The following is a 25,718-nucleotide window of genomic DNA, read 5'->3' as shown; positions in this document are numbered from 1 at the left end:
GTGGGAAGTGCTATGAAGTAACTCTCTGGAATGGTTTCATGTTGAACTTTTTGTGTGCCTGACAGACAGTATGGCCCTACAAGTTGCCTTTGAAAGCTGGGGGATATCAAAAGACATTTGTCATCATGCATGGCGGTTTGGATTGCTATTCAGATGTCCCACTGGACATGCCCAATCTCTTCAATTTCATCATTGGAATTATTGTTATAAGCAGCAGCAGCAGCAGCAGCAGCAGTAATAGTAAAGTTGGGGCAGATTACTTTGCTATTCAATTGGTAAAGCATTAAAATAATAAAATAAAATAGAGTACAATCCTATGCTTAGAGAGAAAAAGTCTTACAACTCACAGCATTCCCCAATTCCCAGCAATGTTGGTGGGGGAATGCTGGGAGTTGTAGTACTTTTTTTTTCTAAACAGGCATAAGATTGCATGCTGTGGGATTTTTTTAAAAAAGTAAAACTGCCAGCAAGGTATTTCTGTGAAAGAGTGGAAGATCCCAACATACTTTCCAAAAGTTAAAACCAATCAATACCAAATCTTGATGTAATTTGGTATTTTAAAACTTGGAAGAGCAGCCTATGTAAGAAACTGCTCACTGTGACTTTGTTTTGTCTCCATTTGCTTGGCTACATGCATCAGTTATGATGGATGCCTGCATTTTGTGCTTTTCTGTTATCTGCTGAATTCTCTCCCAAAGTAATAAGTCACTGATATGTAAATGAGGCAGAGGATAAAAAGAGCACATTTTATGACTCCCCGCACCCATGATAAAATCGTAACTTTTTCATGCTCATATTCATTTAACACATATTACTTATGCCTTAACATGTTTTAACAACTCACTTGATTGTGAACCGCCCAGAGAGCTTTGGCTATTGGGAAGTATAGAAATGTAATAAATAATAAATAAATAATCAATTCAAGTGTGAAAAATGTATTTCCTCTCTTCAATTTTATCTTTGTTAATTATTGTAAATGGGAAACAAAGGTGATATTTTTTCTTGAAAAAAAAGCTTGAATACTTTGTCCATAGTACAAAATTGCCTTATGGGTAAAATGGCTTTGGGTAATCCTATGGGTAGTAACCCAGCCGTTTTGGCTGAAACCCATTTTTGCTGATATGTACAATAGAAAATGGAACACAAAACAGTCAGCAGATCAGCTTATTAGTGGAGTAGCTTCTGCTTCACATTCAATCAGGGGTGAGAAAACTGTAGCCCTCCAGATCCCATCAGCCCCAGCCAGCATGGTTAATTATCAGGGGTGATGGGAATTGTAGTCCAGCAACATCTAGAGGGATACAGGTTTCCCACCCATATCTTAAATGAAGGAATGATGATTGACCAGCTGAAGTGGGAGGGATGAAAATAAAAGCTAGATTCACAAGTCACTTCTCTTCTCACCTATAGCCATGCCATCATAGTCCTAGAAGAAGAATAGCTTCTGCCTCCCATATTATCTAAAGGACTGTGATTATCTAAAGGACATAGGTGGCTCCACATAGACCTATCATCCGACTGGAATCCAGCAGGGGAAGAGCCTTCAGTGTGAGGGGGACCCCCTTCTGTGGAATTCCCTGCCTCTGGAGGTCAGGCAGGCGCCAACGTTGTATTCCTTCCGGCACCTCCTGAAAATGTCGTTTTTCCAGGAAGCCTTCCCTTAACAACCAACAGTGATTTATTTTGCACTTTGTTTCTTTTAAAAATGTGTTTTTATTCTATTTTATCTTGTCCACCACTCCAAAATTCTCAATGGGGAGCAGCATACAAATATTGTAAATAAAATAAATAAATAAATAAATAAATAAATAATAAAAATAGACTTTACTTTTTTTTTTTAGTTTAACTAAAGCTGAACATACTTTGTTTCAGTTATATCTTCAAAAATGAAAACTCCCCAAAAGGTTAAAACCAATTCAACAGCAAAAACCTGACATACTTTGGCAGTCTTGAAACTTCACATCATATTTGTAGTCAATGGCTGCTTGGTCACTTCTTGCAAGAGGAAGGTCCTCATAATGTGGTGAAGAAAGGGTGGAAAAATCAACGGTAGTAAAGGGCTTTATGTCGAAAGAATGGGAGTGGTCATCCATTGCAGAAAGGTCCACTGGGCTAATTCCAAAGTTTATGGGCCAAAACGGCATTTCTGTATCAACCATTGTAAAACCTGAAACAAAACAAAACAAAAAAGGAGCAGAATGAGACTCAGAGAGCTTAGGAAAGAAAACGTTCCATCAATATAGTTCCTTTAATACATCACGGCCAAAACAAAATTAATGTACTGGAAAAGGAGTAGTGGGAAAGAGTGAATGTTGAGAACGAGGGCACGGAAAGTAGATAAAACCCAATTAGAAAGGGCTTGGATCGAAAGTGAGATACCTCAGACAAACCCAGAGGGAATTTTGCTATTTTTTTTATATAGCAGATGACTATGCCAGGCCACACAAACAGCTTTGGAAGAGGCCCACAATTACAAGCAGTTTGCCATACCACTTGGGAAGGGGACCCGGGAAGCACTACTTGAGTCAAAAGCACAGAGGAGCACTTCCTGTTCAGCTGCAGGCAATGGTTGCGCCCTGAAAATGGCCAATTCAGAGTTAACTGAAAATGGAGAATAGAGCAAGGCCAAAGCACAATTTTAGTTGTTGATATATTGCCATTTTTTTTTAAAAAAAATGCAAAACGTTTATGCCTCAGAATAGGTGTGTGGGTTTGTATTTTATGCTGACTGATGGTTTTCGTTTATTTGCTATTCTATTTCTCTTTGTTATTTTGAATTTTTCTAATTCTTCTAATTGTTATGATTGTTTGAACTGTATTTTTTTTTTTAAAAAAATGTTGTTTGCCGTCTTGAGCACTATTTTGTAGTGGAAAGATGGGACATATGTTATTTCAGTAAATAAACAAATAAAATATAAAATGGGGAAAACAGAGTCAGGACACGTAGGCGGTGTCTGCATTGATATTATGATACTACAGCACCTTCATCTCATTCTAGTTCTACACTGCAGTAACTATCTCACTTCAGTACAATTTGCACAGGTAGTATGATACAACTCCCCATATTGTGATGGCCCATATTCTCTTGTATTCCTGCTGTTGTTGCTAAAAATCTCTACACTAGACAAATATCTTTGTCCTAGCATATATGTTACTCGATTTTATTTAGAACAGGGAGGCAAAGTCTATTGTCATGGTTTGTTCTTGGTTTAACTTGGGGCTGTTAAACCCTTGAACAACCCGAACTGTCCTTGTTCAGACATCACAGAAACAACCCTCGAAGGAGACACCTGAAGATTGTTAATGGAAACAGGAAGCAGCTTGGGGATGCCACATGTCCCTGCAATTTGTGGATTAATTAACCCACACTTGTCTGCCGATGCCATCATGACATCTGAACAGAACCATAGTGAACTGGAACTGATTACTTTTACTGGTGCAGGTACAGCTCTAGTAATAAATCCCTTATTCCATCCTAATGTGAACAAAATTACTAGCAAACTATTTTGCCCTCCACCATTTTCTACATGAAACTTAATACAAATCTGTTGGTTTTTTAAAAAATGTAGTTATTCTTTATTCACACCACGTCTGGTACATGTTTTCCCATGGGTGAAAAAATCAAATGCATTTAGGAAATGAGTAGGCAATGCAGCACAATAGGCATAATACACAAGGACATTCACCGGCAGCAATCTCGTACAACTTCCTTTAATTTCAGTGGGAATTATGTGAGAAAGCTTCTCGATGGATCATGTTCAATGTGAATATTGATTTATTGCTTACTTGAAAGTCATGCTCACTTTGATAGAATCATGATCACTAATGCTAGATGCAATTGCTCATCTTGTGGTTACTCATTGGTAGAAGAAGTACACTCTGCGCATGTTCGGAATCCCTCTCTATTATCACTTAAATTAATCCTCACATGCCGCACTCTGGTAGCAGAATTTTAACCATACTAGTGAGCAGAATTGGAAAGGTGCCATATTTCAGTGGTAGCACTCGCCATCTTTTTTTCGGCCCAGGTTCAATCCCTGGCATTTCCACAAATTAAAAGGATCCCTGGTACTGGGGCTGCCTGGAAATTACCCCTGTCTGAAACCATGAAGAGGCATGCTAGCTAGAGAAGACAATACCGGCCTTGATAGACAAATGGTCTGACTTATTATGGCACCTCCATATGTTTCACTACTGGTATGACAAAAGCAGCTAGATTTTTCTATTCATCTAGCATGAGAACTCTAGTGTCCATTCCCCAAGTCTAGAATACCAAAACCTTGGTAACCACACACACACAGAGGAAAGGTCAGATCAGATCCTATGTAATAACAATAGAATTCATATAGCGTGTTTCAGGCACATTAAGCACTACTGGCTGATAACATTAACCTATGTTATGGGTTATTGAATTCTGGGTGATATGTGAAACCAACCATGTTAACAAACCATTTGTTAACCATGAACAACTCAGAAAAAGAGCCCATGTTTTGTTTTGGGGTTGTAAACTCTAGGTTGTTTAAACCATGGGTTGTCATTACGTATGGTCCCAGAACCATGGCTTGTTCATGAGTTGTTTCACCAGGTTACAAAGGCAGCAGGTAATAGTGGTAAGCAAACACACACACACCAGCTGTTCTATGTGATAGTAATACAGCACTGCAAAGGCATTTTGGATACAGGGAGGGAGCAGGCAAAGGATGAGGGAAAGAATCAACCCAGGAATTTAGAAAATGAACCAGTTGTTTGATCTTCAGCCAGACAAAGCCTGGGCAGGGCAACAAACCATGGGTTGGGTTAAATAATCCATGTGTTAGTGTTACACAAGAACCAGGTCATTATTTCAGTATTCCTTATAACAATCCTGCAAGGTAGTCCAGTATTAGTATACCATATTGGAAATAGAGGGAAGAGGCTGATTGAGGATAGCTTCGCTAAGGCCTACTAGTGAGATTTGAACCAGAGACATCCAAGCACACACCCTTTACTACTACTCTATACAAGCTCCTAAACAGGGGATGAGGTAGTAGCTCGCAAATTAATTAGAGCACCAGAAATCAATCAATCAAAGATTAGAACAAACATGATTTTTAAAAAGCAGCTTTCCTGGGCCTTTCATTTGAACTTTGGACCTATTGGCATGTGTGGACTTTACACCTTTATATAATAAGAACCCGTTTGACGCTATTTACTTTGAACCAGCTAGCACTACCCTGTCTTTCTGCCCAAAAGTTGTTCTTTAAAAAAGCAACGTTTTATCGACGACAGGACTATAAGAATAAGCAGGAGAGGCTTGTGTCAACTTTTAACTTCCTCTGTGACATATGCAAACATTTCACAGTAGCTGGTGCCACTGTGAAGGCAGCAGATGCACTCTGTTACCTGGGTGAGTCTAAGCATGCCTTGAAGTTTGCAATCCTAAACATACTTATTTAGAAATAAAACCCCATGGAAATCAATGGGGTTTTCTTTTGAGTAAACATGCCTGGGAGCAGATTGGAAGAATCTTTTTTTAAAAAAAGTGATTACAACACTCCTTGTTCAGGACAAGTACTAAATACACAGATAACACATACATACACCATACAATACTTTTGACTGTTGCTACCTTCATTTAGCAAAAACAGTTTGACTAGCCCAGGAAAATTCTAAAGCAAAACTCGAGTAGCAGGTCACAGAAGCAAAAGGAAGGAAGAGGTTCCCTTGAAAGTAATACAGTATGTCTATCCTACAATCATAAAGGGACTTCACTATCTCTGGGAAACCCTGGAAATTCTGTAGTTCTGTGAAGGGAACTATGTGGACTTCTAAAATACCAACTTTTCAATGTCATCACCAAACAACAGCTCCCAGGTTTCTTTAGGAGAAAGCCATTGTATAAAGTCATTTTAGGTTTGTGGAAAAGAAGAGAAGATGGGCATGGAGGGATGTGGGCCGCATTGACACCTTCTCCCCAACAACCAAGCCCTCTCTGCTTTACACATTTATTCCATCTTGCAAGCCATCTATGTGAGACGAATCATCTGTAGTGTTCAGGCTGTCCTTACCACACCATCACAATGTAGCAAGGTTGCAGGAAGTGTGACTTCACAGTCCAAGCAGCTATTACCAATGACTGACTTCCGTTCTCATGCTAACGTCATGAAGTGAGAAGAAATGAATTCCCATCCTCTTAACAAACCTACTGAAAAGGCCCTGTCTCAAGGACCCACCAACCCAACCTCTTTAGGTGGTGGGACGTATAACTGGGCTTCCACTGATCATTGTAAATTGTAGGCAGGTTGATATAGAGCGTCATCACGCGGGGGAAATCACGTTTCTTTACCTCCGCTTCTCTGCCTGCACGTTTGTCCCTTATTACTTCCTCTTTTGAAAGAGGAAGTAAACAATGTGCACGTGGCCCATTCTGATCGTACTGCTTCTCTTACACACAACAGGAGATAGTGGCTTACTGAGGTCTTCTTTTGTAGCGTGAAGGCTAGAAGGGGGGGGGCGCCATGAAAGGGACCCACAAAAATCCATGTGTGCCCAGTAATGAGCGTGCAATAAAACACCCATCGGATGGAGCTCATAGGAGGAGAAGGTTCTTCAGATGTCTTGAACTCAAACTATAACCCTTTTTCATGGGGTTGGTGAGTGGACCCAACGTTGTTGGCACGCCAACCCTTGATCTGTTCAAAATATGTCCACTGTTTAAAATAAATTGCTACCCAGGACTTTAAGTTTAATATTGCTAGACTAGTGCCAAGACAAAAAAATATTTGTGATAGGACAAAAGGAAACGGTGGTGCTTTCTGCCTATCTTGAGAATTCAATGAAGGCACAATCCCATGCGTGTTTAGGCAGGAAAAAAAAGTCCTACAACTCCCAGTATCCCCAGCCAGCCATGCTGAGTGTTGTAAGATTTTTTTCCTGTATCTCCACCCTGGGGATATAAACATGAAGCCACCACAAGGCAAAGCCCACCCCTTTGGGTCTTCTGCTGGCAATATAATTTTAGACCACAACAACAGAGGAACAGAGAAAATGGGGCTACAATGGGGTCATTGTAGCCTTCTGGGGCTACCCTCCCTCACCAGCCCCCAAGGTACCCAGTCATCTAGCTCATATAAAAGGGCTTTATGGAACTGTAACTCAGTAGAAAGTCCCAGTCTTAGCAGACATGAGGTGCCAGTCTTTAACCATGGCTACAGTCCTCTAGGGAAAAGGCTGTGAAAGGAGATACTTACCTGTACATATATAGACACCTGAGACAGGATAATGTGACAGCCAGTATATCCTGGCTATTGACTCAGGACACCTTGAGATGGAGTGGGGGGGAATCGTGTTCCCCTACAGTCACTTTGCCTCCTGCTGCTGTCCCACAATAGTGATGAACAGCTTCCTCTTTCTTCACACAGGGAAGAAAGAGAAAGCAAGCAACAACCATGTGGCCCATTCAGCGTCTCCTGCACACAGCAGGAAATGGTGGTAAGTTTCGCTATAGTTCAAAAGATTGGATTTTCTCTGTCTTATTTTATGACAGGGGGAAAAAACCCAGAAGGAGCAGGAGATATGTGGGAGGTGGATGGTGTCATCAAAAGGACTCGAGAAAAACTGTGAGTGGCCAGTAACAAGCGAGTGCTAAAATGCTCATCTGATGATGTGCCATGTTATCCAACCCCTCCTACACCTTGATTTCATGCAGGTCAACTGCTGTATTTATTATCACATTAACAGTAATCATGGGGAAATCCAAAAAGACATTGTGCTGCTGGGACCTTTCTATATTTGTCACCCTTTGTAGTACCCCTGTAATGTTTGCTGGCTGTACACATTGCAACAAATTATTAATGTAATGTACAGTGCAGTTCTACACGTTTATTCAGCAGTAAGTCTCATTGAGCTCCATGGCACTTAATCTCAGGTGTAGAACGTCTGCTGTAGAAACTGAGAGCAGTACGCAACAGTGCACTTACACACCCACTTATTCGCAGCACCCACTGCTTACACAAGGGAGATTTAGCATTTCCAGGAGCAACCGACAATGAAAGGAAATACATAAAGGAACTCCACTGGCCTGCCTCCTTCCAGAAATAAGCATTTCCGCTTGTTTTGGGGCCTCCTCTAGGAAGCGCTGAATCTCCCTTGTGTAAGCAGCAGGTCCCACTTGCACAACAGAATCGGCAGGATCCACCACTTGCGGAAGGGGGAGGTGACAGGAGCACCCCATTGGAATCTACCCTGAAAATGCAGATATTCGTACTATATGTGTGAAAACATAATTTATCTGAATTTCTTAGTTACAATTCTCCTTGTTATCTTTTATTTTCCAGGTTTGGGGAATATGCTTTCTAAGGCTGGCAATATTCCAGGCATATAGTTCTCTAAAAATCAGATGATAGCGCCCAAGAAATGTAAATAATTATTTAGCTCCATCTAATCAATCAACAAAGCATTTTACTTGTATACCACTTTTCCATGTAGTATGCGCAAAGTGGTTCACAACACCTGCAGATTTAAAACCTAAAAACATATAGTATCAGCTCCTGGAATTGCCATGCTAATTTCTAAGAATTTTTTTTAAAAAAATTTTTTTTACTGCAAGAGTCATAGAAATTGCTCACATTATAATAACGAAAAATGCAAGACATATGTCAAAGAACAAAACTCTTAAATGGTTTATAGGAAAGTGAACTGTAAAACAGAAGCAAATCATGGTTTCAATTTAGTGTTAAATCCCATTTCCGTCGTAAATCCCATTTCCACCACGGTCTGAAAATCATTCTGGTCACGAATTATCCGTTCCTATAAACCGTGCTTGCTCTCTGTTAACCTGAGTGACTTGCTACACTGCATTCTAGGCATATTTTTCTCTCTCTCTAAACAGATCAAACTATAAAATCTTGTCCCTAGAGCTGTGAAATGAAGGAGTCACAACATCCTGACTGAATACTGGTTTTACCAGGAAAGGAAAAGTACAAAAACAGGTAAATCCCTAGAGAAAACTAAGCAAAAATGAAGAATAGAAAAATATGGTACATATCAATTTTATGTAGATTTCAATTATGACATTGGACCGCAAAATATTTCTCTAACAATTTGATCACGTGCCTCCCTCCTCTTATCCTCATAACAACCCTGTGAGGTAGGTTAGGCTCAGAGTTGTTGATTGGCGCAAGGACAAGCAAAGAGTTTCATGGCTAGAGCATTGCTATATTCTTGTTTTTTATTGTTGCTTACTATTTCAACACTGGCGGCGAGACAATAACCCATCCCCAGCTATTTTGCTGTGTTTTTGTGAAGTCAGTAGAGGGAGCACAACATAACTAATGACGCAAAGCTCATCTAACCCCATTCAATTTTACTCTTACAGAGGAAAAGGAGACTTTTTTGTCACTGAAGTTCAAACTGCAAGTGAAAAACAGATTTACAGTGTAAAGACGACAGATGATTTTTAAATTTTGTTATATTTATTTATTTATTGCATTTTTATACCACCCAATAGCCGAAGCTCCCTGCCCATTTTTTGGTAAATCCCATCGTCTGAAGTATAATGGAACCAGAAGATACAACACATGCATGTGATTAGAGCTTTGCAGACCATAATTTTTACTTGGAAGTAAGTCCTACTGATTGATTTATGCTTAGCACTGGGGCTTTAGTATAGTAACTGAGCTTATGTAACTAAGTACGTATAGAATTCTACTGTCTTGTACAAATCCCACACAATATAATTTATAGCCTTCTTATTACCAAAATGCAACCTGGTAAAAAGAAGAAATATAAACAGTACACTCTGCATGAGAGAGCTAAATATTTTCTCGTCGTGACAGCTTGACATTATCTTTTGACAACCTTGTCTTGGAACAAAATATTACTATTAGCAAGTAAATGAATAAATGTGTGCTTATGCACATGTAGACAGAAAAGAGACTTACAACTGGCTGGCTGAGGAATGCTAAAAGTTGTCAGACATTTTTGTCTAAACGTGCATAGGTTTGGGCCCTAGGTATTCTATACAAACCCACTGAGCAGTTTCTCAATCTGGAGCGGGCTTGCACATGGTTCAATCTGGAGCGGGCTTGCTTGTGTTTCTGTACATTTTTAGGCCTCTGACTCTCACCAGCCTTACTACCGGCTATACCGATGGGAGTTGTGGGCCAAAACATCTCAAAAATCACAGATTGCCCTCCCCTGGCCTAGACGGACAAATACAATGCATGTTATATTTGTAAAATGCATGTTCTTATGTACCATCACAAAGTCCTGATTAAATAGGGTGACCGGATGACCCGGAAAACCTCAGAGACCTCTGGAAAAATGGGGATCTCCGGGGCAACCAGGACTGGGCCCCAATTTGCTGGGGAAAAGGCCTGGAGGATGCGTGTCCTCTAGCCCCCACCCCCATCACCGATCCGGCGCAATTGTGCCGGCCAAGTAGAAGGCTGGGATCGGAACTGGGAAGGCCTAGAACGACACGTTCCCAGTGCTGGGGGGCGGGGGGGCTGGCAGGATTGCACCAGCCCAGAAGAAGGCCTGAATTGGCCCTGGGAGGGCTGGAAGAGGCGTTCTCGGACTTCCAGGAATGTGTCTTCCAGCCCCCTACCCCCGGAGTGCTGATCTGGCCTTCTCCTGGGCTGGCGTGATCAGGCCATGCTGTCCACTTTTTTGGTTTCCAAAATATGGTCAGCCTAGATTAAAGACCAGCCTTTTTTCTTTATTAGGATTTAATCTTTTTCTTTAGTAGAGTTTAATTCAATGAGATAAGCAAGTTACTTGTTTATTTATAATATTTATACCCCATCTTTTATGATAGCCTCCAGGTAGCTTACCTAAATATCAAAAATACATAACATAGAACACCATAAAATACTTCTTAAAAAATTAAATCCAACCAGATTAAAAATAGTAAGCTGCAGTTAAACACGAATTTTAAAAGACAAACCACTGGATTAAATGGGAGGCAGATGTCATAACATCGCATTAAAGGCCTGGAAGAAAAGAGTGAATTTTGCTTGGCACCTAAAATATAACAGAGACGGCACCAGACAAACACATTTAGGGAGGGAGTTCCATGATGACCTTACTGCTGCTGCTGTCTTTACAAATGTATTTACTGTTTTAGCCTGTATTAGATTAGATTTTCTGAGAGGTTTTACCTAAAGAGTAAGACAGAAATTAATTCAACAAATAAGCAAATAAATACTTGAACACCACCACAGAAAAGGCACCTGGAGAACAGCCTCAGATGAGGATCTTAATCAGCAGGCAGGTTCATGTGGGAGGACGTAGCCCTTCAGATATCCCAGTCCCCTTACCATTTAGAACTTTAAACCAGCAATTTAATTGAGCCCCAAATAAACTAGCAGCTGGGGAAGAACTTTTAATACCATTGTGATGTGAACCTGGTGATCAGTGCCAATTTGGCCACCATGTCAGATGTACTCTCCAAATGTTCTTCAGAGGCAGAACTATGTATAACACATTACAGTAATCAAGCCTGGATATTACGAGACAAGGGAAACAACAGGAAGGGAACAACTGACAAGGGAAACAACCAGTTGGGGCTGGGGGGAGACACCATGAGCTACAGTCACCATCTGTGCATCCAGCAACAACACTGGATCTAACTGCACCACCCAGACAGTGTTGTTTTTTTAAAGGAAGTGCACCCATATTTGGAACAGATTGAATATCACTTCCCTGGACTGATAAGTTACTGACCAACAACACTTTTGTCTTGCCTGGATAGAATTGGGACCTCATCCAGCACCATTTCAGGACAGCTTAAACTATACCTGGATCCAATGAAAAGGAAAATAGAGGTGGGTGTCACGTGCAACAGTTTTTCCCCAACATGGTGCCCTCCATGTGTTTTGGACTGCAACTCCCATCTACCCCAGCCAGAATGAGCAATGATTGGGGATTCTGGGAGTTATAGTCCAAAAACATCTGGAGGGCACCAGGGTTGGGAAGACTGATCTACATTCTGATGGCACCCAGCTTCAAAACTCTGGATGACCTTGCCCAATGGTTTTATGTATATGCTGGACAGCATAAGGGAGCAATATCAAAACTTGTGGAACATTATAGCACGTGTCGTAGCACCAAACTGTTGCCCCTCCACAAAATCAACTTCTGGGTTCTAGCTGCCAAGAAGTCACAGAATGACTGAAAATAGTGCCCTCAGTAGGCAATCTAGAAGGAGCCCATGACTGATGATATTGGATGTCACTGAGAAGTCCAGGAGGGAACCAAAGTACACTGAAGCCTTTTTTTCAGAAGAAGGCCTCACAACAGTCGCCTTACACTTTGTGGAAATGTCTTTCACCAGCTGAGTAGTCAAAGTGATCCACGACTACTGAAGCTGCCTTTCAGAGGTATGAGCCTTTATTTTGGGACATGATCGGACTATATTTTCATTACTCTTGAATCTTTGATCAGAAAGCCCCTAATCAGATCACAATGAGTGAACTACAAGAATAGTGCAGCAATCTACCTCAAGATAGCTGCATACCATCCAAATGAGAGCATTCTGTTTTCCAATTCTCCAGTGATCCCACAGTGATTTTTAAAAAAGTGGAAAAGTTGCCCAAAATGTACATACAACAAATGGCAAGAGCAAAATTTGTCAGTCAGGTCATTCAAGTTTTAACTGGTACTGCCCCCAAAGCAAATGCATTCCTTTACTTTTGAAATATATCAGGTTCTTTCCATTCTTTACAGTCAACATGGAAATCTGTTTCCAGCCAAGGTGTGTGTGTGTGTGTGTGTATATGTATGTATATATATATACTTTAAAAGGAAATTGATGGAAGAAAAATATTTGGAATGTCACAGCCACATTTATAATGTAAATGACAACCTTCTGAATCTAAACTAACTTTTTTAGAAATTAATCAAGTGCAAGACAGAACTGAATCACCCTACAAAATAAACTTTTTTGAGGAGGACAAGCAGTTGAAGTAATGATGGTGAAAAGGTGGATTCACTGACGGAGGGGGCCCATTGGAAGTGTCCCACAAAAACCTGGAGCCAGCACAGCTTCTGAATACACATGTATAGGAATGCACAATTCAGGTGACTTATAATCAGTGCGATTTAAGCACACTTGGGCATGCACTTTATGCATAACGAACATAAAGTCTGTTTATCGCTCACCTAAGCTTGGTTAATTGTCAAGAAATAAGAGGTGATTACTTACAGTTCAGCAGCTGGAATAATAGTCTAATTAAGGAAAACAGCCCTTCTACCAAAGGCTACTTTCAGTACAACCCTATACCTATCTACTCAGATGTAGAGCTGGTGAGAAATAGAGATTTGATTAAAAAATATGTTAAATTGTCCCAGTTAATTGAGGAGAAATACTTTCATGAAATGATTCTCTCCCTCCAAATTTGTTTTGCTGATTCATTTCACAGATTCTTTAACATAGTTACTTGGAAGTAAATCTCACTGAACTCAATGGGGGTTACATCTTTTCAGAGATGCATAGGATTGCACAGTTAATATCCGATTCCCCCTCCCTGCCAAAGAACATACTTGGGGCAACTCTTAAATATTTGGGCCAGTTTTTTTGTAAATAACATGTAAATAACAAAACTAGGGTGATTATATGAAAAGGAGGATAGGGCTCCTGTATCTTTAACAGTTGCATAGTGAAGGGAATTTCAGCAGGTGTCATTTATATACATGAAGCACCTAGTGAAATTCCTTCCCCATCACAACAGCTAAAGTTGCAAGAGCCCTGCCTTCTTTTGTATCTGGTCAAGAAGGCAGGGTTTCTGCAGCTTTAACTGTTGTGATGAAGAGGGAACTTCACCAGGTGCTGCATGCATATAAATGACACCTGCTGAAATTCCCTTTTCTTTACAACTGTTAAAGATGCATAAGCCCTGGCCTCCTTTTCATATGGTCACAATAATAATAATAATAATAATAATAATAATAATAATAATAATAATATATTTCTTACCCGCTTCTCCGATTGGATCGAGGCGGGGAACAACAGCAAACATAAAATACAGATTAAAAACATAGTATACACTGTTAAAAAACATCCTAAAAGCATCCTAAGATTCCACTGGATAGGCCTGCTGGAAGAGATAAGTCTTGTTAGTATATGTGCTGCCACTGCCATTTTGGTACAATTAGTTCCCGATCTTTGCCAACAAGACCAAAGGTCTCCACTAAGAGGCCAGCTTGTTTGATTACTAAATTGATAGTGATACATAAGCCGTCTGTGAGTACTTATTAAAATGATTCACAGACAATTCCTGAGAATGAAATTACAGACAAAATCTTTCCCATCTGATGATGTTGGCTGCATTATTTTTCCTGGAACAAAACTAACAAAATAAAACTATGTGCAATGCAACGCTTTGTGTATTTACTCAGAAGTAAGTCTTGCTAAATTCAGTGGAACTTAGTTTCTAGTAAATGCATTTAAGATTACAACTGGATTCCATCTATTTTTATTTCTTGATTTTTTTTCATAAACTGAGTATCTTTCACAGCGAAAAAATAGAACTCACTAAATGACTGCTTTAACTGTACTCCTTTTTTAACCTTAAAAGAACAGAAATGTTAGTTTCTGTCCTTTAAAAGTATGCATTTGAAATCAGAGCTGTCCAAACAGAAAACATTTGGCTACTACAGAACAATACCTCAGGTTTCTTAAATTGTTTCAGAAATATCTGAAGTAGTAGGTTTATGGGGTTAATTTAGAACTAAGCTTGTGTAAAATTGTTTAATATCTGTTTAAACTAAATCTACTTAAGTTACTGAAAAACAAGTAGGAATAAGCAAGAGATGCCCCAAGGGGAATCCCATTTATTTGCTAATATACAGGATGAAATAGTATGCATATTTCCCTGAAAGTAGGTTCCATTGAATGTAATGGAACTAATCCATTGAATCTAGTATTAATCATATTCATAGCCTATTTATTTATACATCATTTCCCCACAAATACATTGTGCTTAAAGCAGTTCACAGAACAGTCAATTTGAACACAATAACTAGAATTATAGCACGTTGTAATATAATATTAACAATTTCACTTCATTTAAAACATTTTAAAAGTTTAAATGGGTATGACACATACAAAGGGTCAATTAACAATATTCAGTACCAATAATATTAACATTATACACTCATTTAGCAATTCATTAAACAGTTCATATTAAGAGTCTCAACCATTGCTGTAATGAAGCGAGGCTCAGAGGGACAGAGTGCTGGCATTTTTTTTATTAGCAGGGACAATGACAACATCTGTCAGCCCCCTCAGAATTCCCTGTTCCCTCTGAGCTTAGCTGCAATCCTCACAGCAACTGGGAGGAGATGAATTTTCCCAGCAACAAAATATTGTTCCCTGTTGCAACACAAAATATTTTGGGTAGTTTGGTCTTAAAAACATAAGAACGGCCATGCTGACTCAGACCAAGGGTCCATCTAGTCCAGCATTCTGTTCACACAGTGGCCAACCAGTTGTCGACCAAGGACCCACAAGCAGGACACAAGTGCAACAGCACTCTCACACTTGTGTTACTTAGCAACTGGGGCACATAGGCTTACTGCCTCTGATACAGGAGGTAGCACATAGCCAACAGGACTAGTAGCCATTGATAGCCTTCTCTTCCGGGAAATTATCCAAACCCCTTTTAAAGCCGTCCAAATTGGTGGCCGTCACTACATCTGGTGGAAATGTGCTGTGTGAAAAAAGTACTTCCTTTTATCTGTCCTGATTATCCCACCAACAGCTTCATACCCAGAGGACCTTTTCTACCCAACTGACCTTTTCTTCTGCAGTTTGAGGAATGGCTTTCTGGGAGAGATTCGTCAACTTAATAGTCTTCCGGAATTTAAGAAAGCCATAAAGACTGATCTTTTCCAGCAGGCCTACCCACTTGAATTTTAAATTTGCCTTTTAATGATGTGCTGCTTTTAGTGATGTATTGGTTTTAAATGTTTTAATTAGTTGTATGATGTGGCATTTGTGTTGTGCCCCGTCTGGATCTGGAGGGAGAGGCGGGTAACAAATAAATATATTACTATCATCATCATTATCATCATCATCATCATCATCATCATCATCATCATCATCATCCCGGGTCTTAAATTAAGACCCATTCGCTTTATAAAACATCTGCTACTGGTGGAGATAAAAACTGCAAGAACTGGTTTGTTGATGTGGATCAACACTGCGGCCTGAATTTTTGGATTCTCCTTGGAAGCCTGGCTATGGGTGCTGTCATGATGAAGGCCTGCACTTTAAAATTTACTGTTATACAGGTGTCATTTACAAAGGGAATTATACTCAGTCATTTGGTCTGCCTTCACAGATGTTTATGTGTAATTTATGCTACTTTCCCTTTTTAATTTTTCAATTAGAATGTTGTGATATTTGAAACAGTCTTTTGAAGTATGTGGTTGCACATGTTCATTTTTATTATTATGTTGTTATTACTATTACTACTACTATTATTATTATTATTATCTTTTACATTTTTTATTTTGTTAAAAATTCACATTAAAAAAAAAAGGTGTGTGTGTGTAATTTACTGCTAAACTACCGGACCTAACAATAAGATGCTTCACTCACATCAAACTAGCAGTAAAAGAGGAAAGGATAAATCCAAATAACCACAAGGCCCTTCAGGCAGCCCACCCTTTCTCACAACAGAAAGAGGTCCTCCCTCCTCTCACCAGGATTCCATATTCTCAGCCACAAAAGGGCGCCCCCATCCTCCTGCCAATTGCCCTCCTGGCTGTCTCTAGGGGAAGCATAACAAGAGAAGATGCAAAATAAGAAAAGCTTCTTTTCCCAGTCAGATGTTCTCATCAAAGGGTATAATGCTATAGGCAGCACAAACACCTTCACATGTGCTTTCATAATTACACTCAAAAGGCAATAATGTCTCCTCACAGCTACCTTGGAAAAGTAGGATAAGGCAGGTGGAAACAGCCAGAAGCACAGACACAGGCTTTCTTCCCTCCATATAAAATTCTGCATCATTTAAATGTTTGGTGTGGGTAATATTTCCCATATCCCACTTCTATACTACCCACCCTTTGAGGTCAGAGGAAGTTTAGGTCGCCATCCCTATGAGGTGTGTCATGCTGAACTGGCTTCGCCCCAGCAACTGTCAGCTTTCCCCCAGAAGTCTTCCAAAGTACACGTACAACTAATACGAATAATGCTTGTGCTTGCAAAGTGCAGGGAGGGCAAAACATCCTATTAACAAGCCTTTATTTTCTCACCTGCATAATCTCAAGAAAAAGTTGTGGATAAACCAAATTCTTTTCATAAAACTGCACTTTTGAACCAAACGAATCCCATCCAAGAAATGCCAACTTGTATTAACATGCACATGAGCATAAAGCACGTTGTATTTATTATTTCCAGAAGCATAATACATAGTGTGTGTGTGTGTGTGTTTGTGTGTGTATAATTCATCTAGCTACACTCAGAAATTTGATTCACCTGGCTGATATTCAGCATAATGAAACATGTGCTGACTACAATATCTTCACATGAGGGAGAAACATGTTAGTAGACCAGAGCCAATTAAAATCATTGTGCCGGCAATTGAATGGAGTCTCCAAAGGAGAAAGATTAAGGAGGCGATGTTTATTGATCAATTGAAATCCAATATCAACATGAAGAATGAGATGAAAAAGTCATAATGTTTGCTCATGCGGCCTGATTGGTTGTTTAACATAGGTTCTGGTTGTTATTTATTGTTTCTCTCTGAGGCTTGTTTTTGATCGGCTCCTGATTGACTCTGGCTCAGTTTATAAGTGATGTTGTAGCGTTCTGTCGGTTGCAACTGAACCTGGTGGTTTATGTCAAAATATCTGTTTGTATATTTTAAAAAACCTTTTAAAGTGCATAAATGGGATGGAGGGTAACTGGTTTATTGTGTTTTTGGTTTACAGTGGTGATTCTGAACTGAAATAATGTTACTCTTGCGTAGCAGAGTGAAAACAATAGTCTTTTGTCTTAAAGACTAACAAATTTATTATGGCAGAAGCTTTTGTGTACAAACACAAACACTTAAGAGGGAACCTCAGAACCCATTGCAAATTCTATACTAATCTAAAACTATGTGTCTTTAGTTCCTTTCCTAAACACATTGACATGTCACAAACAATTTAGTAGCGCAATCCATGTTTCACTGCCTATTTTAAGAGTCCTTTCTGGGGGACCATAGTGTGCATCTGCTAATTTAGCTAATGGCTAGAGAGACATACAGTTTTCAGGATTTATAATAACCTTAAGGCAACCTTTCCCAACCTGGTGCCCTCCAGATGTTTTGGTCTATTCGTGATTCTCTACCATTGCTTTGTCTCCTGCTTCTGGCCCACAATAAGGACAAGCAGCTATTTCTTTCTTCACACAGCAAAGAAAGAGGAAGCAAGTAGTGACCACATGGCTCATTCAGTGGGCTTTTTTTTTTTTTTTTATCATGCAGCTTCTTCTGTACACAGCAGGATATGGCGGCAAGTATAGTTATAGGGAGAAAAAGGATATTCCGGGTCTTTTTTTTTGTGACGGAAAAAGAGCAGAAGGAGCAGGAGATGTGCAGGAGGAATGCTGCATCGTCAAAATGTCCCGCGAAAAACAGTGGGTGGCCAGTCGTGAGCGTGCCATAAAATGCTCTTCTGATGATGCTTTACAGCTTCCAGCAATCCTGACCATTGGCCATACTGGCTAGGACTGAAGAGAGTTGAAGTCCAAAACATCTAGAGATCTGACCTAAAATGTGGGATATGTTTGCTCCTCAAATTGTACCCTCAGCACAGTTAGGGTTCCCATTCAACTCTTTCAGGATTAGGAAACACTGCATGTTTCTCTAATTGTTAAAAGGGGTAAACAGTCATCAAGGGAACAGTCATCAAATCTTGTATGGAATTTTAAGATCATGAATTTCATGATTGATAGTTGAAAGATTTAAGTCTAAACAAAAGGATTGCAGAGTTCTCAACAAGCAGAGGTAAATGTATAAAAATGTGTGTTTTTTTGCTTTTGGTTTATTTCAAGATTTGCATTAGTGTAATTTTTTGTTGCAAATACCTTTGTTCTTTAATAGTAACTAAATCTGTGCATTGGAACCTTATACATTAAGTCAAAGTTTATTGCCCAGGGTTACTCAGCCATGCCAAAAATGTAACAGGATGCAGACAACATTCTGTCAGGAATGATTTATTGTATGCCAGAAACTCAAAATTAAGGAACTGGGTTGAGGATTGGGGGAATTCTGAAATGCATTACCACAGTAATCAAAAATCAAACAATCTGAAGTCAGTCTTATGAGGATTATTATATAATTGAAGATTTCAACCTAGGAGTCTTTCAGGATGTAAATACGTAGGTTTTGAACTTAAAGGGGATATATAGATATGTCTGTCTGTCTGTCCTCGGAGTCATCTCATTGCCCAGATTTCTTACAGAATATGCAAAAGGCACAAGTCAACATATTTTCTTTAAAAAGCACAAAAGGAGGAGGTCCATGATTCTAGACACTTTTTATTTATCATGTTGAAAACCAAGATAAGTTTTGGAAGAGCAGGAGCAATAATTTGAATGGAACAGGATTTTAACTTTAGTAATCAGCTAATTTAATATTATTTCAATAAGGAGGACAGTAGAAAAAAGGCTGCAAACATTTCCCCTTCCATTTCATGTGTACTTACTATTATTCAGTGTAGTTCTACTTAAAGTTGAGTAAAATGGAAACATCTCATGTTTTCATATGTCATAGTTTTATTTAATTAGTATTATATTATATGCAGCATGATGCATTCCAAAAATGCTTGAACACACACAACTTGAAAGCATTTCATTGCATTCACAAATTTGCACTGTATATCCAGAAGACAGTGACCTGGATGGTGAGGGTCTGGAAGCCAAGCCTATGAGAATAGCCTGGGTATAATTAACCTGGAGAAAAGCATATTAAAAGCAGACATGACAACTGTCTTCAAATATCTGAAGGGCTCTCATGCAAAAGATGGAGAAGATTTGCTCTCTGTTGCTCCAGAGAGCAGGACTGGAACTAATGGCTGGAAATTGCAGGGAAACAGATGTAGACTAAACATTAGGAAAACCTTCCTATTAGTAAGAGCGGTTCAGTAGAACAGACTACCTTGGAAGGTGGTGGCTTCTCTTCCATTGGAGGTATTTAAGCAGAGACTGGGGCCATAGCTAGACCTAAGGTTTATCCCTGGATTGTCCAGGGGTCAAACCTGTTCATCTAGGTGACGCACAGGAGATCCAGTGCTCAGGCAGGGGCGAACCCTGGATGATCCCAGGATAAACCTTAGGTCTAGCTGTGGCCTGGGATGCTGTTTTGCATCCAACACTGTCGATCTGACATTATGAAGGGGGTTGGTCTAGATGACATCCAATGTCCCAACCCAACAATTCTATGATTCTATGAAATGTACTGTGTTGCTTGTGTGTACACTCAATTCCCTTTGGGAATGACACAAACTACTCATGGTGTCGTGGTGGTGATGTGGTCTTTGCTTAGCTAGAGTCCTACCATAATAGCTGCAATGCCCTCCATCATATGGGCAGGACTTACTCAGAGGTGCATAAAGGAAATCTGACTGAAACAGCCTGTCTCTAAAATGCGCCATGTGATGATGTCACTCACTTTGCTGCTGCAAATATCCCAAGCCTTTCTTTGCATGCTCCTACACTCAGATAAAAACACTTTTTTCATACTACATATTTTAAAATTTATTCTCATTGGTGAACTAAACTTTGTTGAATGTTTCTAAACAGCTTAAGGTTTGTTTTTTAAAGCAGTTGCCCTATTTAATTGGATCATGTTAATTGTTTCTTTTATTTTGACATGATGAAGTAGAGTATTTTTTTAAAAAAAATTAGGGAGTAAACCATTTTAGTGTCTATTTTCAATTTGCATATACACTTGTGGAATTTTTTGAGCAATGTCTCGCAATCTAGAATGCTCTAAATTGAATCATGTTTTGTTCTTTTTAGGGAAGAACTATATGAGGAACTATGAAATTATCATTGACTTTTTGTTACCCCTGAAGCATGCTTGCTGCTGCTGCTGTGAGTCATGTGATTCTAGTGGGCTGTATTACATAACGGGAGTGACTGTCGCATTTTGCTCTTCAACAAAATCAGATTTTTTTTTTAAAAAAAAATACATTCCTTTAATTAAAATTTGACATCCCAAACAACAAGCCTTTCCAGATGATTGATTAGCATATAAAGCAGGGCCTTACTCATACATTCATTGCAAACACTGCTCAGCAGAAGCACTTTGTTTTAAAACTTGTAGAATATACTATCTGCACTTGAGAAGAAGGCCTAAAATAAACTCTGAATAAATGCATGGATGATCCCCAATGCAACTGGAAAGCAAAAGCAGATCAGGAATAGTACATTTCCTGCATTCCTTCCATATACAAATCTCCAACTGGAACCATTTTATATCTAAGATGGGTCCTTGGAGGCAGTATCATCCCACATCCTGCCCTTCTCATACTTTGTGAAATAAGGCAAATGCAAGTGTTCTCACATTATTTCCAGGAAGCATGCAGTTTTCAACAAAGGCAGTCCTTTTTTGGAATTTCAAGTTAGCCTAGAATCATTCTCTACCATCCACACACAGATTTTTTATTATTATTTTACTTCTAAAGCCTAACTTGGAATATGTAGTGTGTACAATCGGGCTTACTCACAGGTAATTGTGTATAGGACTGTAGCCTTAAATACATTTTAGAGTGTTCTGAGTATAAGTTCTCTAGAAAAGAAATTAAAGCTCAATATTCTGAGTAAGTTGCAAATTATGCAAAGATAGATAGATAGATAAGATAAGATAGACAGACAGACAATTATTTAGCATAATTTATTACAGTTATAATATTGAAGGTTTGAAGAATCAGAATATGGGGAAAACGAGAAACAATTGTAGGGATACAAGTAAGGACTTATGGGAGAGGGAGTCAGTAAAAAGATCCTGAAATCTGGCTACAGGAAACACCTCCCAGATAATTAAAAATACATTTCCATGTATTTTATATTCTGTAATGAAGGTGAATCAAGAACCCAACTCTGAATATAAACCATTGTTCCAAGGTGCCCAAAATATTATGCTCTTAAATGTGTTTATTAATATTAGATTATAAAGGGAAACAGTAATAAGAATATTACATAGATGGTAAATTATCATGATCTGGTTAGGGCCATTGGGGAACCTTGGCTTATCAGGATTGAGCAGTGTGCTGATACATGCTATCCAATAGCTCCTCCTAAAAGCAAGAGTAGTTAAATTATGAACCCTCCATCCTTGGTTTGTTTATAATGACATCCAAATCACAAATTGTCTTATCTCTCCCCAAACAAGTGAGAGACATAAGTCCACAACAATCTATGGCATATGATTCTGTTTTTTGGGTGGGGGAAGGCAAGGCAGAGTTCTCAGTTTGGGCATAATGATAAACAAACCATGGAGGAGCCAAAATTATAAACCATGATTCTCTGGAACCCTGGCTTATTGTTACGTTTGAGCTATACCATTGTGAAAACATGCCCTTAGTACATTATCAATTGCTGAAATAGGCTATAGGGCATTAAAAAAATAAATAAATGCAGTTTAAAATTATTTATTATTGCATTTATATCCCGCCTTTTTTCCTCCAAGGAACACAACATAATACTCCTCCTCTCCATTTTATCCTCACAACAACAACCATGTGAGGTAGGTTGGGCTGAGATTCTGTGACTGGCCCAAAGTCACCCAGTGGGTTTCCTTGGCCGAGTGGGAACTAGAATCCGGATCTCCTGACTCCCAGTCCAACACTTTTAGCCACTACACCACACTGGCTCTCAATTATACCAATACTGATGCCAGAACATCATCAGACATCTCAGTAAGAACTCCACAACTACAGCATTCACTATCTTTAGCAATCTTATGTATATTAGTTCATACTTAAGATAAATCATTCACCCATGACTCACAAATGTAATCGGTACATCTGAACTGAGTAATGGAGGTCAAATCACTGACAAACAGAAACTTAAAAATAATAACTGCCATAATCAGATAACATATGCAAGTTCATCTGATGCCATTATGTCTATAATATATTGAAACAATTACCCCAAGAAGGTAAATTATAGAAAGTCTACCTGATACATGAAGAATTGTCTTAAAACAAATCTGAAAAAATTAAGTTTTCTTAAAATTAATGTTTTAGACATAGTTAAGAGGAAATGTACCACTCCACCAGACATAGCATTCCTCTTGATCATGTTCAAAGAAATTATGTAGAAACTGCAAGTGGGAAAAATGCATTTCATTACCACATAAAAAAAACACGGAAAAAAAGCAACCACAAGGTGCAGCGTGGGCAAAGGACTAGCTTCTTATGTCATGAGCAGAAGAACAGAGTATGACACATGTTGGAAGATTACAAAACTGTGTAGAGGCACTCAAAGGCATGAACTGAGGCCTGGACAATGAGCCCAGTATGGGAGACTTGAGCAGACTTGAGCTTATGGTTTAACAAGTACCTTCAAGCATGGCTGATTATGGTTTAATGAGTAGCTCAGAGAGCTAGTGCAGCATAGTAGCTATGAAGCCGAACCATGAAACAGGAGCCTCGAGTTTAGATGTAACCTCTTCTATGAATTCACTAGATGGCCTAGGCAAGGCATTCACTTCCCATAAGCATTATTGGGATAATAATACTGATCTACCTTACAGGACTGTTGTAAAGATTACTTATTAATATATGTGAAGTGCTTACTTGCCTCATTTTTATTCTTCCTAAGGATAAACTATCAATCATAAGAATAAGTTATAGCATACTAATATCAGTATAGCACATGGTCAAAAAGTGATTGAAAATTAAATTTGGTCAGCTTCTAATTAAATGCAAATCTATTTTAACATTGTCAACATCCCACCCTTCAGCTCCAAGGATTTAGCATCAACACAGCCACATGATGCCATCTAGGAGCTTCATGACTGAAGGCTAAGACTTTAACAGCATAGTCTTAGCTTTTAAAAAATTAAGTACTGGGGGTAATTTTAATCAGGGCTGCAGTGTGCAAGGAGGACAGGTTTAAGAACACAAGAAGAGCCATGCCGGATCAGACCAAGGTTCCATCTAATCCAGCGTTCTGTTCCATTTAACCCTTCCCTCCCTAGGTACAATCACAATGAAAATCTCCCCTTGACACCTCTATGAGACTTAGGAAAATCTCCTCCTACCGTCCATTAAGCTTAGGAAAAAGTTCTCATAGGTGCCCATAGGAGATTCCCCCCCCAAAAAAAAAACACCTCATGACCAGGTTTGGGGGAGGGCGATTCCCCTCCCTGTGCACTGTGATCCTGTTATTTTTTAAAAAAAATTAAAAAGTTTTAACAAACTCAGATGTGGTTGCTAACCATGCTATTAAAGCTATTAAAGTAACATTTGGTTTGACTCTTAGTGGGGATTTGAACATGGCTGACTATTCTGTATATACAGAAAAACAAAAAGCAATTTCAAGCCAAGGGATGGATATATTTTTTCTATATCTGAATATGTGACAATACTGACAGTTCCAGGTATAATAATTATTAACTTTCTTATGAGGAGCTTATTTCTCATAATGGGGAAAAAGAAAGAAAATACACAGCCCACACTTGAGGGAATGATATTAAAGGCAAAAGTGAAGTACTTTGGCCACATAATGAGAAGACAGGATACCCTGGAGAAGAGGCTGATGCTAGGGGAAGTGGAAGGCAAAAGGAAGAGGGGCCGACCAAGGGCAAGATGGATGGATGATATTCTGGAGGTGACGGACTTGACCTTGGGGGAGCTAGGGGTGGCAACGGCCGACAGAAAGCTCTGGCGTGGGCTGATCCATGAAGTCACGAAGAGTTGGAAGCAACTGAACGAATAAACAACAACCCAAGCACATGTACCTCTGACCTTATACCAAATCTTGATGAAAATCACCAGACGCTTTAGCCAACAAAATTGACACAGAAGGAAAGGTGCTCTAAAGATAAACAGGGGCCACATTTGTCAACCCAAGAATGGAATTGGAGCATTATGTACTGCCATTTGTATCCTTATTCCACTAATTCTGCATGAATGCAGAGAACTTTCCCTGGCAGCATTTCAATAGCTTATTACTGGAAAGTTGTCAGTGCAGTAGTCATTCAGCATCATTCTAAAACTCCCTGGGAATTCAGATTGTCACAGTTATTAGGATGTGACCTTTCCCTCAGATTTTTTTAAAATTTTATTTTAAGACCAAGCTGACATGAAATTTCTCCATTGGGAGTATTTGTGCTTCCTTCTCAGATAAGAAAAACAGCAGTGACAAAATTCTGGAGAAAAGAGTTCTATATATTACTACTGTACTCCATAGTGAGGTCTTGACAGATATCTAAAGTAACCCTAGGGGCCAAAAAGAAAGCAATGTGATTTGTTAAATAAAGAAAAGAGAAACACAACAAAGGTATTTCCCCAACTCTCATTTTCTAGCAGTCCAAGGAACAGGGAGGTAATAATACGCTTTGTTTCATTTTCACACTTTAAACAATATTCCTGAAAGTCAAGGGCCACTATTCAGAGAAAGTTAGGGCTTTGCTAGACCTATCTTAAAATCCGGGCGTGCTGCAACTAGCGTGGGCTGTCGCTCTAATCCACAAGTCAGATGCGACGGGCTAAAGAAAAGCCCTGTCGCGTCC

The 25,718-nt window shown here is 39.2% G+C and overlaps 1 protein-coding gene across 4 annotated transcripts in view; it reads right to left on the bottom strand.

Moving 5' to 3' along the window:
* Positions 1 to 25,718, bottom strand: part of PPARG (peroxisome proliferator activated receptor gamma) — a 74,484-nt gene that overhangs the window by 30,200 nt on the left and 18,566 nt on the right. For all 4 annotated transcript variants that reach the window (XM_063121224.1, XM_063121226.1, XM_063121223.1 and 1 more), the window contains exon 2: positions 1,940 to 2,167. In XM_063121224.1, the coding sequence (XP_062977294.1) occupies positions 1,940 to 2,159 (220 nt within the window). In that variant the 5' untranslated portion in view covers positions 2,160 to 2,167. The remainder of the gene's footprint in view (positions 1 to 1,939; positions 2,168 to 25,718) is intronic.

This window comes from Elgaria multicarinata, chromosome 3, assembly GCF_023053635.1.
Source record: "Elgaria multicarinata webbii isolate HBS135686 ecotype San Diego chromosome 3, rElgMul1.1.pri, whole genome shotgun sequence".
NCBI lineage: Eukaryota > Metazoa > Chordata > Lepidosauria > Squamata > Anguidae > Elgaria > Elgaria multicarinata.
Note: the sequence above shows the minus strand (reverse complement) of the source record. Positions and strands in the feature narration are given on the sequence as shown.